Source organism: Pleurodeles waltl, chromosome 8, assembly GCF_031143425.1.
Source record: "Pleurodeles waltl isolate 20211129_DDA chromosome 8, aPleWal1.hap1.20221129, whole genome shotgun sequence".
NCBI classification, from domain to species: domain Eukaryota; kingdom Metazoa; phylum Chordata; class Amphibia; order Caudata; family Salamandridae; genus Pleurodeles; species Pleurodeles waltl.
In genome coordinates this window covers 799,308,559-799,324,055 of record NC_090447.1, presented here as the reverse complement: position 1 = coordinate 799,324,055, position 15,497 = coordinate 799,308,559, and the positions used below count along the sequence as shown (strand labels likewise).

Sequence of the window (15,497 nt, the reverse complement as noted above, 5' to 3'; positions counted from 1 at the left end):
TGGTTTTAATGATGGAAGAATTTATTGTATCTGCTGAGAAATCTATTTAGTGCTATGCGTCTGGGTTTGCCACATGTGTTTTCATTGACTTCAATGCAACGTTTAAATGCCATTTTTTGCTGTGATTTAATTTTTCTTCTAAAATTCATAACTCCAATTGTGCTATGCAATTCTGTTAATTTTGGGTGCCTACATTCAGATAAAAAATAAGCTCTATTTTGATTATTTGGTGTCGGATTTCTTCTGAGTCGTGTCATTTACTTATTGTCCATGTTGGTACTCTGAAATGCTTAACAGGTGTTCCTCTAACTAAAGCCTGACTGCTGTTTGCCACTCTACCATGACTGAGCTAAGGATTTACTAGTGTGAATCCAAGGACCATCTTTGGGGTATTGAGAGTATTACATGGTGAGGACTAACCCCAACTCCACATAATACTCCACATTGCTACATACAGTCATTACAATGGAGAAGTAGGAAGCTCTATGGAGGGACATAGGAAGGCACTGTGGCAGTTCAACATAAAGAATCATCTTTGAAGATAATGGTGTGTTTTGTCTGTGACCTCCTTCCTACCTACACTGGAGTCAGTGTGGTGAATTGGGTACTCCCTTACAGATCTGATGGGCCTGCCCACAATTGAAAATGTTGTGGGAGGAAATACTGGTGGCAGTTAAACACATTGTGGGATTCCCCAGACCCTAAAGTGATGCTCTTGGGATTCAGACCAGACACGTGGGATGAGACAATATCAACAAGTGGAAATTAGTACGACAGCTGCTAATATGGCTGCACATGATTATAGTTAATCAGTGGAAACAAGCTGCAGCACTGACGTTTGAGATGTGTCAGATACTCTCTGATATGTGATGGCTGTGGAGAGACTATGGATACTGACCTCTCACAGTGGACTAGTAGTGCTGGAGGGCCCTAGTTTACAAAACGTATGCAGTGCCCTTAAATGCATTAGACTTTGCAAATGGTAATCAGGAGAGACAACCTGGGTGCTGAATAACCATCAATATTGAAAATTCTTAAATAACTGCAATGAAACCGAAACACTGACAGACTGAAGCAGCCACAAAGCAAAACATTAGCTCAGGTAATTGGCAGAAATTCAGTCTGAAATATGTTTATGAGAGTATCTCCTGAAAATGAATACCAGTCAGAAACAAATAATCACAAAAACAACTGAATAGTAGCTGGGACTTAGAAATAACGCAGTCTTAGCCTGACTGTTGAGTAGTCCCTTTGTCCATGGGAGAAAGTGAACCAGACTTAATATTTACAGGTAAAAAAAGTTTCTCAAAATGAGCACCTCTATAGATACAGTGAAGTAACAGTAAATTTTGTTAAAGCCGAATAAACCTTCTTTTAACCTGTGAATTTCAACTGTGACCAGAAGTCTACAAAATACAGGCCCCTAGCGTTTTGTATCCATAGTAAACCAACAATGCGTGGTTAGTTGATTATCTCCAAGAGTAGCCTCAACTGTTGGTTCCCCCTTGACCAATGTCTGCTTCCCCTTATTCCCAGCTAGGTGATCTGTGGTGCCCTCATTAATTAAGTAGACATTGTAATTTTTACCTTGTGGGTCAGTTTCTTTTTAAAATTATGTTTGTGAATTGGAAATACTTATTTACATTTGGGTGGTGACTCGGAACCTCCAACATCAAACTTCATCACAGGGAGGTAAGTGTAAAAACGTGGGATACTGTCTCTTTCAGCCAGCCCTATTGAGTGTTTCATAAGGGAAAGTTTGTTCTTGGAATTCATTTTTGCGTTTAGCTAAAAGCTGTTTCAAACTTTCACCTTATTTTGGTGATGTTGTGTAGCTCCTTCACAAATTTAGGGCCTGATTTAAAGTTTGGCAGACAGGTTACTCTGTCTCAAACATGACAGATATCCTGTCTGCCAAATTATAATCTCAGTAGGCTATAATGGGATCGTAATATGGTGGATGGGATATCCGTCACATTTGTGATGGAGTAACCTCGCTCCGCCAAACACTAAATCAGGCCCTTAATGACAGAGGGTTCTTTGGTTCTCTCTGGATTGTACTTGGTCATTTAGAACTTCAGACTTACTTTATCACTTATCAGGGCTAAACAAGGAAGGCCTCAAAACCATCCACTGCACTCTGGGATATCTTCTGGATTCAGAAGTGCTCTCAACCAGGTTTCATTTTCACAGCTGATGGCACTTGTATGTTTGTGTTTTGAGAACAGAAACCACAGAGGTTTTTCACCAGGACATTGTCTGCAAAGCTATGGTGGGGGCTATGAACCTCACTTACTGCAATTACTACACATCAGACCTCAGCCTCAGCAGCAGGAGTGGGTACATCTGTATCTCCCCCTTCCTTCCTCTTCTATTGGTTTTTATGCATGGAATTATTTTCAGTAACCTGGGGAAGTGGTAGGAATCTAACAATAAATGCAAGTTGCTCCTTTCTAATTGCGCCTATACTCCTTATTCTGCAGCCCCTTACACCATATGAGGCTACCAACATATCAGCTGTGTGAGCAGGCCTGGGTGTGAGTTAAACCATTTGTGCAAACAGGCTTCAAAATTGTGTCTTTTTTATGTAGTAGAAATGTTCCTTGGACCCAGTATTCTGGAGGAAGGGAAGGTCGTTGGAGCTGTAGCATAAGGTCTGGAAAAAAAGTCATTTGCAAATGTAACTTTTATTTTCTAGTTCTTGATTTGTTACACCATTCTTTAGCGTTACATTTTTGACAAACCTATATCTCCACTATCACTGCTGTTTGTCTAGTAGGACTCAAGATTATGCAGTAGCTGACTATGATTCTCATATTAACTTGGATTTTTTTAGACTATTCCAGTCGGTGCAAGACTTTTTGTCACCCTAGGGAACATGAGAGTAGAGCAGTGATTATTTCTTCTAAGGGCAATGTTGCAACCCCTGCTGTTGGCATTCTAGACACCTGCCTAGAATTGTATTGCTGTAGAACATGCCTTACTTTGAGACAATATATGGCTCCTTTCACCATAACAGATGTGGCATAACCAGCATCTGAAGTTGAAAGGCTTACGAGTTTTGCATACACATCTATTTAATTTGGCCTCCCTCTTTAATATTGTGTACTTTTAACATTTCCTAGTGATGTGTGGCACCATATGCAGTCCAGACCCACAGTTACTAAGATATTTATTTATTTGATCACTATCTAATTTTGTGCCTATGAAACATTGAAAATGTCGAATGATTAAATATAAATGCATGAACAAAGCTTCATTATCATTTCAGATGGTTCAGGCAAATCAATGATCACTTCTATGTGAAAGGATGTTCGTATTTTCTGTATAAACCTCATGGGAAGAACAAAACTGCTGGGGAGACTGGTAAGTAGCATTCTAAGTTCCAAACACTTTAGAATTTGCCTATCCACTTACAATATACAAAACAGTTTCCTGTTTATTGGTTCTGTGATAAAACAGCATCCAGAAGTGCTCCTACCTCACTGGTCCGTGGTGCGCCGCGGCCTGCCTCACGGGTTCCGGGGGCGGAGGCGGTGAGACTTGGCTGCTCAGCCGGGGGCAGAAGGGGGCGGGTCCGGCAGAAAAGGGACATCGTCCACAGCTGGAAGCCGGGGAGAGAGGCAGCAGCGACTGGATGGCAGAGAGAGGCTGGAGGACCGCAACACAAGACATATGTTGGATTAAAGATTAGATATGAGTAGCCCGCCACACAGCTCTGAGGAAACGGCCACAGACACATGGCAGCTCTGGCCTGGAAGAGCGAGGAGCTCCAAGAGACGCCCATGAGGTACCGTGTGCTGCATAAGGTGCATGGCTTGCACTGACGGGCTAAGGGGACGAGTCTCAATCAGGGTCCATTCGTTGGTCTGACAGTTTGGTTGGCCCTGGAGAGCAGGGGAGACTCAGGGGGAGCCTGGTGAGGAGAGCCCAGCACACAGGGCGCCGAAGGAGTGGAACCACCAGGCTGTGATAACATTGGAGGGGAGAGCCAGAAGGAGGTACATACGGCTAGCTGAGGAGCAGATACAAGACGCACATGCTGGTCACGTCCTAGGAGGGACGTGGCTAACAAAGTTTGTGTGAGATCGCCCCCTCCAACTCCCCCTCCAAAGTGGACCCAGATGAAACCGGCAGGAGAACATGCCTACAAAAGAGTGTGGAGGAAAGCAAAACCAGTAGTATCTGGACAGATAGGGTGTGCAGTAACATCCTGAACACATTTGTACTGAACGCTCTTTCCATCGGGGTGGAGAAGGACTCCAACCTCCAACTACACCTGCGGTGGAGACCTTATTGGTGCGCGCTAGGAGGCGCTTCAAATTAGAAGCCCCCTAGGTCATCAAAACGACAGAGGGCCTTCTCTACTCAGTCCATTAGGTAGAAGGTGTTACTAAAAAGAGACGTGTTGGAGTTGGAGCCAGCTCAGGGCTTTTCAATTGATATGTTGTCAGATGTGATAAATCCTGCCCTTGGTTTAAAGCTGAAACCAATAATTGGGCGTTTAGAAAAGATTGATGAAGAACTTAAAAGGATTGATGGGATGAGATGTGTTAGTTTGCACACTGGTACCAAATTTCTCCCTGCGTCCACAAGAGTGACTAGACCCACGGATTTGGCACAGAGGGCAGAAGCTGAGGTTTCTGAGGCTCATGCTGTTTGTCAGACCCATGTTGAACATCTGCTCCCTGAATGCTGTCTAATGCAAGAGGAGAGCAGGGCCTGTGATGTTACTAATAGACCAAATAAGGGACCATGTCAACAATTACTCAATTCCCCCATAACTACAGCATTTGGGAAATCAAAAACTGCCTCTGCACTTAGGAAGGTGGGCCGGAGGAGCACGATTATAGGGTCACAAAAATGTGGTATTAGGCCCAACATTCCACCTGAGGGTACTCCCTATATTATTGTACTTGAAAATGTTACACCTCTATCTGAGGGAAAGCAGGAGTCACACGTCTCTCTCTTAAATAAAGTGTTGTACTGTTTGAGGAAGCATTCAGGTTGGGATCACGATTTTACTAAGTAAATCATATCTACTTATAGGGTATCCTGGGTGGGCCCTCATTAAAAGCTTTATTGGGTGACTGTGTTATCGTGAACTTTAAGGTGCCTAGTTTTGTCAAGTCTTTGTCATATTTGCTTAGTCACTCTGGTCGGGGGACATTAGAACCCTTCCCTTAGGTTTTGTTTAGCCTCTAGGTGTTAAGGGAGTAGCTGTACCAGCTGAACTTCCCGCAGTTCAGGAAAGAGCACAAGAATTGGGAAATGGCTCCTGTAATTATACAGTTCCCACTACTAATCGTTTCCAGGACTTACCTCGTTAAACCAACAGGATTGACTACAACCACCAGGGACACATTCAGCCAATATCATTCAGTAATCACCAGTTACCTGACCTTTAAGGTGGGTTGAATTTTGAAGTAACAACTATAGCTGGAATTGTTCCTGCCGTTACTGATGTTCTAGACCCAGAGCCAACCTCCTGGACCGCAACGGAGCGATCAAATGACTCTGCCATAACAGAAGTTAAGCACACAACAAATCTACATGTAGTTACATGGAATGTGGAAGGGATTATTTCCAAGCTAGATGATAAAGACTGGCTGTCCTTCATTGCGAGGTTTGATGTTTGTATGTTGCAAGAAACCTGGACTGTTTCTAAGGTTTTAGTTAATGGGTTCAGCACGCATAGCACAGAGGAAATTTCCCTTTCAAGACTAGGGCAGGCGAATGGAGGTCTTATGATTTTGGTAAACAACAATATTGCTTGTGTTCTAGAGCCCCTTATGATAGATTTGCAATATTTAATGGGCATCAAGCTCAAATTTCCTAGGGGTCTGGTCTTGATTATGCGAAATGCGTCTGCTCGATCCGTGCCAGTAAACTGTGATTCACCAGTTTTAAGCATGTTAGATGCTTTAGTTGGAACGTACAGACAGGATGCTAAAGTAATAGTGGCTGGGGACTTTAATACAATTTTTTAACCTTCTTCTGCTCTTAATTTGGTAATCGCAGAGGAGGATGAGTACCTGGGGCTTCCAAGAGTGGCAGGGAGACGCCTGTGTCACTATTCCAATACTGGTCTGCAATTAGCTTCTCTGGTGGTTACGCATGACTTGCGCGCTTGCCATGGGAGAACTCGATCAGACCTAAACAGAGAGTTTACCTTTAAAAGAGGGTATCAGAAAAGTATTATTGATTATGGCCTGATGGACGTGCGACTCTGGCCAGACCTTACTGACATGGAGGTGGTAAGCACTACTGGTAGTGAACATAACCCTCTGTGCACTTAATTTTCAGCACACAGTTTCTGAAGTCAACTTCCTCTGATTAGCTGTAGTACATGAACCATTGTGGGCTGTAGTTGTCATAGAATCAGGTGGGATAGACTCATGGCAAAACAGGATTTGCATGCTGAAATCTATAAACATTTTGTCCGACACATATCAGGTTTCAAGGAAGTTTGCCCAGATGCTGGTGTATTGTTAAATCATCCACATGGCTTTTTTTTGCCAAGCTCAAGGCTATCTTTTAAAGCAACTATCAGGGTAAACGACAGAAGGAGAGGAAAGACCCTAGGTGGTACTCTAAGGAGTGCAAACTAAATCTGAGTTAAGAAAAGCTGTGAGGGAGGGTAAGCGGGTAGATATTAGATGTGCTCGCCTCAGATATAAAACTGCACCTATTGCCATAAATAAAAAATGGTCCGCGGACAATTGTCCATACCTGCCACAGTCACATAAAGCAAAAGACACTCGCACTTTATGGCCGCTCATTGCAACTAGGACCAGAGGCCAGGGGAACCGAAGGGGTTCTCATATTCCACCTGACAAGTGTGAGAATCACTTTGGCAACTTATGTCCCAAGAGTAGTATTCAGGAGAAACCCCAGTTCCAGGTAGAGGATGAGATAGATACAAATTGTTCGTGTGTTTTAGTGGCTCCAGTGAACCATTCTTCTTTAGCATGGAAGATACCCTTGCAACAATAGATAGCTTAAAACGCCTAAAGGCTCCGGGTGGTATACCGGGGGATCTATATAAATCTGAACCCTGAAAATGGGCTTGATATGTGAACACCCTTTCTAATGGTATAGTAAAAGGGATTGAGTTGCCAGACACTTAGAAAGGGGCTGAAATCATCCCACTTTATAAAAAACGGGATGCAGGATGCCCTGGTAACTATCAGCCCATTAGTTTATTGAATAAGCTCCAAAAAATGTTTGTGTCAGGTATTGGACAGATCGTCAGCTTGGGCATCTAGTGTGGATATACTTTCCCATCTCCATGCAGAGTTTCGGTGAAAATTAGCACCATTGACCAGGTGTTTAGATTTTCACTCCTTAATTGGGATCAGATCATCTTGTGTCAACAGAAACTATATGTCGCTTTTGTCGAACTTCGAACAGCTTTTGACTTGATTCCCAGAGACAGCCTATGGAGGGTGTTAAGGAACACTGGTGTCCCTGGTAATGTTGTGAACCTTCTGGTTAGGTTACATCAGGATAACTATGCCCTAGTGCGTTGGGAGGAGCAACTAAAATCCCCATTTGCCGTGGAGTGCGCCAAGGTTGCATGCTGGCCACCACTCTCTTTACATAAATGATGTAACCGAGTCTCTGAGGCAGTGTGTCAACGATTTGCACACCCTAAACGGGGAAAAAATTCAGATTCTTCTTTTTGCGGATGACTTATTAATTTCCAAGTCGCCTATGGGTCTCCAAAATGTCATGACTAGGTTTCTGTCATTTTGTGTGGACAGGGGCTTAGAGATAAACTGCACAAAAACAAAATACATGGTTTTCAGTAAGAGCAAACTCTTCTAGAACTAATTGTGTCAAGGTGGGCAGTGCAGAGCTCGAGAGGGTGTCGTGCTTTGGCTATTTGGGAGTCACTCTGACGGATAAGTTTAAGTGGGATTACCAAATTGCAAATAGTTTGCTCACATTGGCACATAGGTCTAATGCCATCTTACGCTACTTTTAAGCAATTGTCACTCGATCAACATCATCTGCTATTGTGGCCTACCGTGTTAAGGTATTGAATGCGGCCATCAATAGAGCTGAAATTTGGGGGTACACAAACATATTCAGGCTAGCAGTTGCTGAGAACAGTTTTATTAGGGCCTTAGTGGCCGTTCCTGTTAGTACACCACTCATGCCCCTGCGCGACGAGCTAGGCATCAATGGGGTGTTTGACATTGTCTAGTTGAAAACTCTCCTCCACTGGGTGCGCATTTGGTCAACCCCCGAATTGTACATATACAGAGATACTTTATGGATTTTATAAGGCATGATCACACGCTCAAAACACCTTCGTTGAGGTTTGTTTATAACTGGAAAAGGAGGCTGAAGTTATTGGCACTCAGAGATAATCCCTTACAGACTCATAAGGCAGATAAAGAGTTGTCAAGTCGGCGTATTGTTGTTACATTATGAAGCACAAACATTATAGGGCCAATTTGGGCCACTTAACAGAAAGATTCCTAGATATTAAAGCTGTTCCATTGTTTGAGCCCCTCCTAGACATTGTATCTTCCCCTCTGGCTAAGAGCCTTTACCTGTGATTTAGGTATGTGTGTTTTCCTTTGAACATTTTTCATAGTGTTTCATCCGAGGGGTGTGTATCTGCTTTATGTCCTGTATGTGGGTTGGCTTCTGAGTCGATTAATCATATTATTATTGTCCAGGCTACGGCGAAGCAAGACATCGATAGCTCCGACCTCTCTGCTTATCTCTAGGAATTGCAAACTTTCAGGTTGAGCTGCTTTTATTTAGGACAAACACTGCAGAACCAATTTTATATTCAGTAAGCCGATTCCTTATCTCTGTATAGCATAAGCGTGCCACATATTTAGGTGAGAATCGATGGAGTAGCCAAGGCCAAAAGGGAGCTGATAACCAGTAAATCTAATGGCTGGTTATGTTGTTACTAACAAAAGGACTTTCTGAGTATCAAGACCTCTTAAGAATAAATAGTTTCACTAGAGCTTATTGATTTTTTTTTTGTTTTTATTGTTTTTAATTATCAGGCTGCATTGTATTTATTGATATAATACCTTTATTAGGCTTGATCATGGGTGTAAGGTGCTATAGGCAGTGTTGTGGATTATGAGTTGATTCTGATAGCTCATAATGGCTTACAAAGCCTGCACAACCGATTTAGGCAATCATTGCTAGGAGAGCCAAAGTCAGAGGAAATGTGTGTTCGTTTTTTCTGGGTTACAGTTTGCACTGGCATAGTGTTGTGTATTTTGTTTACCCCGTGCTAAAGCTATACTAATATTTACTGGGAGTCATAATTTTGTAAATTGCCTAACGAATCGTAGGGACCTTTTCAATTTATTTATATTGTATTATATTTATTGTTATCTATGAGACTTTAATGTATTTGATTGATTGTTTTTGTATTATATGATATATAGTGGAACTACTGTTTAAAAGAGCTGTGTATTTAGAAATATATTGAAAGTATCACATTTCTGGCAGGAATGAATGGTGAAGAGAGGTTTGTTCAAGTGCAGCAGGCAAATGTGAGAAGGAGCGACTACCACTCCTAACTTGTTGCATTCAGCCAGATCTAAGGGCCCTGCAAACTGGTAGAACGTGACACGATGTGGAAGATAGTTGCCACTGTTAGTGTACAGCACTCCATGGATGTGACAAAGTGGCTTAAAGATCTGTTTTCGGATATGCAGGAAAAGCAAGATTTCTAAAGGGAGACCAGAGGCTATTCCTGGATGAAGATATCAAAGCAGAGAATCATTAATGCCTACATATAGGAGCATTGCTGTAATTTAAGCAGATGGTGAAAAGGACCCGTGTGACAATATTCCTACACTGTAGTGGGATTCTGCCAAATATCTTCCTGAGCATGCGTAAGTTCTCATAGCAGTAGACACATACCACAGAAATCTGACCTTTCATGCTAAACATGTAATCAGTGAGGCTGCCTGGATTTCTTTCCAACCTTTCTGGGAGTGAGGGCATATCCAAGCTTGTGTGGCCACCAGGCACCTTACTAAATCTCATTTGCCTTACCAAACAGGACTATCTCAGTCTCCGCAGATCCATGAAACTAACTTCTCAGATTTTTTTAAAGAAAGCATAATAATAGACTTGACCCCAGTAGTCATACCCCAACAAGGCCCAGGGACCTGGGGTACCCCTACCCTACCCCGTATAACGTATTTTGCATTGCTTCTTAGGACTCGGGGACCAAGACCTAAAACAACAGGTGCAACTTTTCCTTCTGTTTATGGCCAGCAAATCACAGTGTGTGGTTGAGCCCTTTGATCCTCTGGAGTATGAAACAAATTTTTAGGCTTAATTTCTCAAAAACACTGAATGGATGTCCAGCAAATCACGACAAAGCACACTTTCTGGATCAAGGTACTAGGTTGCTGGCAAACGTGGTGTAATTACATTCAGCTGTTTTGGCTGTAGCGAAGTCTAAACTTCCTATGGAAAATTGAAATGGAAAAACAAGCTTTGGGACTCTCCCTCACATTTTCAACCCCCTCCCACTTGACGTATCACCCCAAAAGCTTTCCAGGAAGAAGCTGAGGTATATGAGAATGTTTTTGGAAAGTTTTGTGAAGATGCATCAAACAGCACTAGTAGCAAAATAAAATATCAGTTTCCTATGGAAATGCTGTCCTAACTATAGTTACTCAGTGATGGTTGATGTGTGTATAGTGTGTGTATATAGAAGCTATAGTAAGGATTGTGTTTCTATAGGAAATGCACTTTTTGTGTTGCTGATAACTTTGGCGATGTTAGAAATTGGGTTTTCGGTGCTCAGAGTATGCACCCTGCTCAAGCAGTAACCACAGTTCTAGTCTGGGTAAGTCACATACACACTAAAAGATAACCTGTGCTCACCCTCTGGTAGCTTGGCACAGAGCAGGCAGCTTATCTAAAGAGGCAATTTGTAAAGTGTTTGTGCAACACACACAGTAACACAATGAAAACACCACAAAAAGGTTCAACAGAGGTTTAGAAAAATAGCTTTTCATATTCTGAACAAAACAAGACCACAATTACAAAAATCCAATAAGTACAAGTCGCGATATGAAGTTTAGAAGAATAAGTGTAAAAATAGCACTTACAAAATAAGTAGCGTTTTAGGGGTTACTTGAGGTTGCGCTGGATCGGGGCAAAGTCAACTGTTCAAACCAACCACAATGGAGCCATGCAGGCCTGGGCAGCAGAGTACCTTGATCCTGGTCGCAAAAATGAGATGCAGGGTCAATGTGTCAGGAGATGCGTCAATGTCACTCCCGTAGTTGAAGTATGCATTGATTTATTTTCACATGCGTTGATGGCGATGTGTTGGTTTCCAGAGATGAGAGGCAAAGCTATGATGTGTTGATTTCCGAAGCATATCCACCAGGTTCCTCCACACTGTTGAAGGGATGCGTTAAATCGTCCTTCAGTGATGGTGGCGATGCAGTGTTTTCAGTGCTGACTTGATGACTATGAGTGGGTGCCACTTCCAGCTGGCAGGGTATGTTGGTGTCGAAGCGGAGGTTCCATTGATGCTATTTAGGCCCCAAATGTACCAATTTTACTCCCGCAGATGCATCCATTACCGCTTCCAGCAAGCAGGAGATGTATTGATTTCACTGGTGCAAGTATCTGAGCCCACTTCCAGTGAACCAGGCACAGGAGCAGGGAGGAGAGACTTTGATTTCCCTGAGTCTCAGCAGGAGGCAATGCAACAAGCACTTGGAGATCACTTTGGGTTGCAAGACAGAGTCCAACACTCCCTCAGGGTCAGAGAGCAGCAGGGCAGCACAGCAGAAAAGCAGTCCTTTCAGATCAGACTCCGGCAGAGTAGCAATCCTTGATGCAGTACAGCAGTTCTTCTGACATAGTTCAGATGTAGATCCAGAAGTGTCTGATTTGGTGGATCAGGGACCCAGTACTTATACCCAAATGTGCCTTTAAAGTGGGAGCGACTAAAAAGAAGGTTCTTTGAAGTGCACTTGTATCCTTTCTTCCTCAGCCCTTGCTCCAGACTATGGTGGTCATTCTGATCTCGGCGGTAAAAGGCGCTTACCGCCGGTCAGAAATCCTCCATAATTCCGCCGCGGTCGCGGTAACCCGCCACGGTCATTCTGACCCGCAGCAGCCAAACCTCCGAAAATCCGACAGCCACAACAGACCGCCAGACCAGCGGTCGGCGGAAAAGTGGAGGTGACCAAACCTCCACCGTCACGCCAACAGAAATACGCCCATGCCATTACGACCCACGAATCCACGCGGCGGTCTTTCAAACGCGGTTTTCCATTGGCGGTACACACCGCCGCGGTCAGAATACACACAAACGAACAAAACTCAGCCACATTGGCCGATTTGAATTCCACACACCTGATACACATACACACACCACTCCCACACACACAATACAATATAAAACACACACCCACATCACCCACAAACCCCTACGACCAAAAATTCAGAAAGAAGCACTGAGAGACACATCAGCGATCACAGAATACCATCACACAGAGGCACACTACACCATCACCCACACAATATCCACACACAAAACAACACACACCACCACACTCAACACACTTAACTACACATACTCCACCCCACACATCATACACACCACTCCATGGCACCCCAAAGACACCCCCGCTTCTCAGACGAAGAACTCAGGGTCATGGTGGAGGAAATCGTTCGGGTAGAGCCCCAGCTCTTCGGCACACAGGTCCAATACACCAGCATTGCCCGGAGGACGGAGCTATGGCAGAGGATTGTCGACAGGGTCAACGCTGTGGGACAGCACCCCAGAAATCGGGAAGACATCAGGAAGCGATGGAACGACCTACGGGGGAAGGTGCGTTCCATGGTATCCAGGCACAACATCGCCGTGCAGAAGACTGGCGGAGGACCCCCACCTCAACCCCCACAATTTACAACATGGGAGGAGGAAGTCTTGAACATCCTGCATCCTGACGGCCTCGCAGGAGTCGGCGGAGGAATGGATACTGGTAAGTTGAAGCTTCACTACTGCTTCCCCCCCACCTGCATGCCAAATCATACCCCAACCCTCACCCCCATCCTCGAACCCCACCCTCACCCCCACCCCCATCCTCACCCCCACCCTCACCCCCACCACCATCCTCACCCCCACCACCATCCTCACCCCCACCCCCAGCACACCTATTCCCTGCCAATGTCTCACCATCACAACCCACACATCCCAAAACCTAGGCCTGCATGCGTCCACTAAGCATGGACACCCATCACCAAAGCATGCCCAATGCATATACACATCCCCCCCACAAGCCACCCTCACCAAAGCCCCCACACACGAATGCCAGCACTTGGGGACACGGGAACCCACAGATACACCCATATGCCACACATTGAAACTATAACCATACCTCTATACCCCTGCAGGACCCGACCGTCAACACACCGCCACGGAGGGCCCAGAATTCTCCACACCCCCCACCCAAGAGGCCGTCAGCGATGACAGCAGCTCTGTCGACCTGGACACTGATGACCAGCCCGGACCATCGGGGACCTCTGGACAGTCGGTTCCCCTCACACAGGCACAGGCCACTACAGACCCAAACCCCTCTGGGAACACCAGCACAGCTCCCACCCAGCGGGCCCATGCCTCTGTCTCCAGGGCGCGTCAATCTGCGGTGTGTCTACCACTACAGGGCACCCAGGATAACCCATCACCCCAACAACAACAGGGACCTGGGGGCAGTGGTAGTGGGCACACCGGCCAGGGGGCAGAGGCCCAGGGAAACAGGGCAACTCGGAGGGCAGCTGTGCGACGGGGGGGGAAGGGCCCAGGGAACCCACTCTCCACGAGGCCCTCACCACCATCATGGGAGCATACAACCGCTCCCAGGAGACGATGGCGACGGTACTGGCCCGGTTCCAGGAGATCCAGGTACTGCAGGAGGAACACTATCGGGGGTACAGGGAGGACATCAGAGCCCTCACCTCCACCCTGGTTACCATGGTAGGGCTGCTGCAGGACCTCATCAACACCAGGACGGACACTCAACAACAACAAAGGGCCCCTGCCACTAGCCTGGACCAAGAACAGCCAACCACCTCCGCCGGCGCTAGTGGACAGGAGGCCCCCGCACAACAGCAGCCCACCAGACCCCCACCTCCTGCAGGAGAAGAACCACCCCGCAAGAGGGCCCTGAGATCTCGCAAGAAGACAGAGTAGGATGTCAAGACCCCCGCCAGCAAAGGATACCACCTGATGTCATCCCACTGTCCCACATTGTCACCCTGTCCATCCTTGAACTGCCCATGCTCCATCTCTCCACAGGCCTCTGGACAATGCACCTGTGTGACTGTTACTCTGGACTCTGCCATGGACATTCCTAAACCATAGCCCCCACCCACTTGAAACCACCCATCCCATTTTGAGCACTGAAATAAACACCTATTTTGCACAAAACTATCTGGAGTCTGGCTGTGATTTAAAAATATTGTAATTGACATGACAGTGCAAATATGTCCTTGTACATAGTGAAGTCAACAAACAGCTGCCACAAAGCTGTAGTCCATGGGGAAACGAAGCACAGGACTCGTAGTGGGGACCCCAGATCTGAAATAGGGAGGGAAAAGCCACAACTCAGTCATCATACACTGGGGCAAATAGACAGGCAGCAGAGATGCAGGAGAGTAGTTCACATTTACTAAATTAAGTTTGAATTGTTACCTGTGTCCTATTGGAAGTACTGTTCAATGATTCGGTCCCTGTTGTCTGTTTCAGCCCCGTCGTCTTCCTCCTCGTCACTCTCCACAGGTTCCACAGCTGCCACAACACCACCGTCTCGACCATCCTCCTGCAGGAAAGGCACCTGGCGGCGCAAAGCCAGGTTGTGAAGCATGCAGCAGGCCACGATGATGTGACACACCTTCTTAGGTGAGTACATTAGGGATCCACCTGTCATATGCAGGCACCGAAACCTGGCCTTTAGGAGGCCAAAGGTGCGTTCGATCACCCTCCTAGTACGCCCATGGGCCTCATTGTACCGTTCCTCTGCCCTGGTCTGGGGATTCCTTACTGGGGTCAGTAGCCACGACAGGTTGGGGTACCCAGAGTCCCCCAATAGCCATACACGGTGTCTCTCTAGCTGTTCCATCACGTAAGGGATGCTGCTATTCCTCAGGATGTAGGCGTCATGCACTGACCCTGGGAATTTGGCATTTACATGCGAGATGTACTGGTCAGCCAAACACACCCCCTGGATGTTCATGGAATGGTAACTTTTTCTGTTCCTGTACACCTGCTCCCTGTCTCTTGGGGGAACCAAAGCCACATGGGTCCCATCAATGGCACCAATGACGTTGGGAATATGTCCAAGGGCGTAGAAATCACCCTTCACTGTAGCCAATTCGCCCACCTCAGGGAAAATGATGTAGCTCCTCACGTATTTCATCAGGGCAGACAACACTCTGGATAACACCTTCGAAAACATGGGCTGAGACATCCC

The 15,497-nt window shown here is 45.6% G+C and overlaps 1 protein-coding gene across 1 annotated transcript in view; it reads left to right on the top strand.

Moving 5' to 3' along the window:
- BIVM (basic, immunoglobulin-like variable motif containing) overlaps positions 1 to 15,497 on the top strand; it is a 183,578-nt gene that overhangs the window by 35,472 nt on the left and 132,609 nt on the right. The window contains exon 6 of the mRNA XM_069205052.1: positions 3,272 to 3,366. Within this exon, the coding sequence (XP_069061153.1) occupies positions 3,272 to 3,366 (95 nt within the window). The remainder of the gene's footprint in view (positions 1 to 3,271; positions 3,367 to 15,497) is intronic.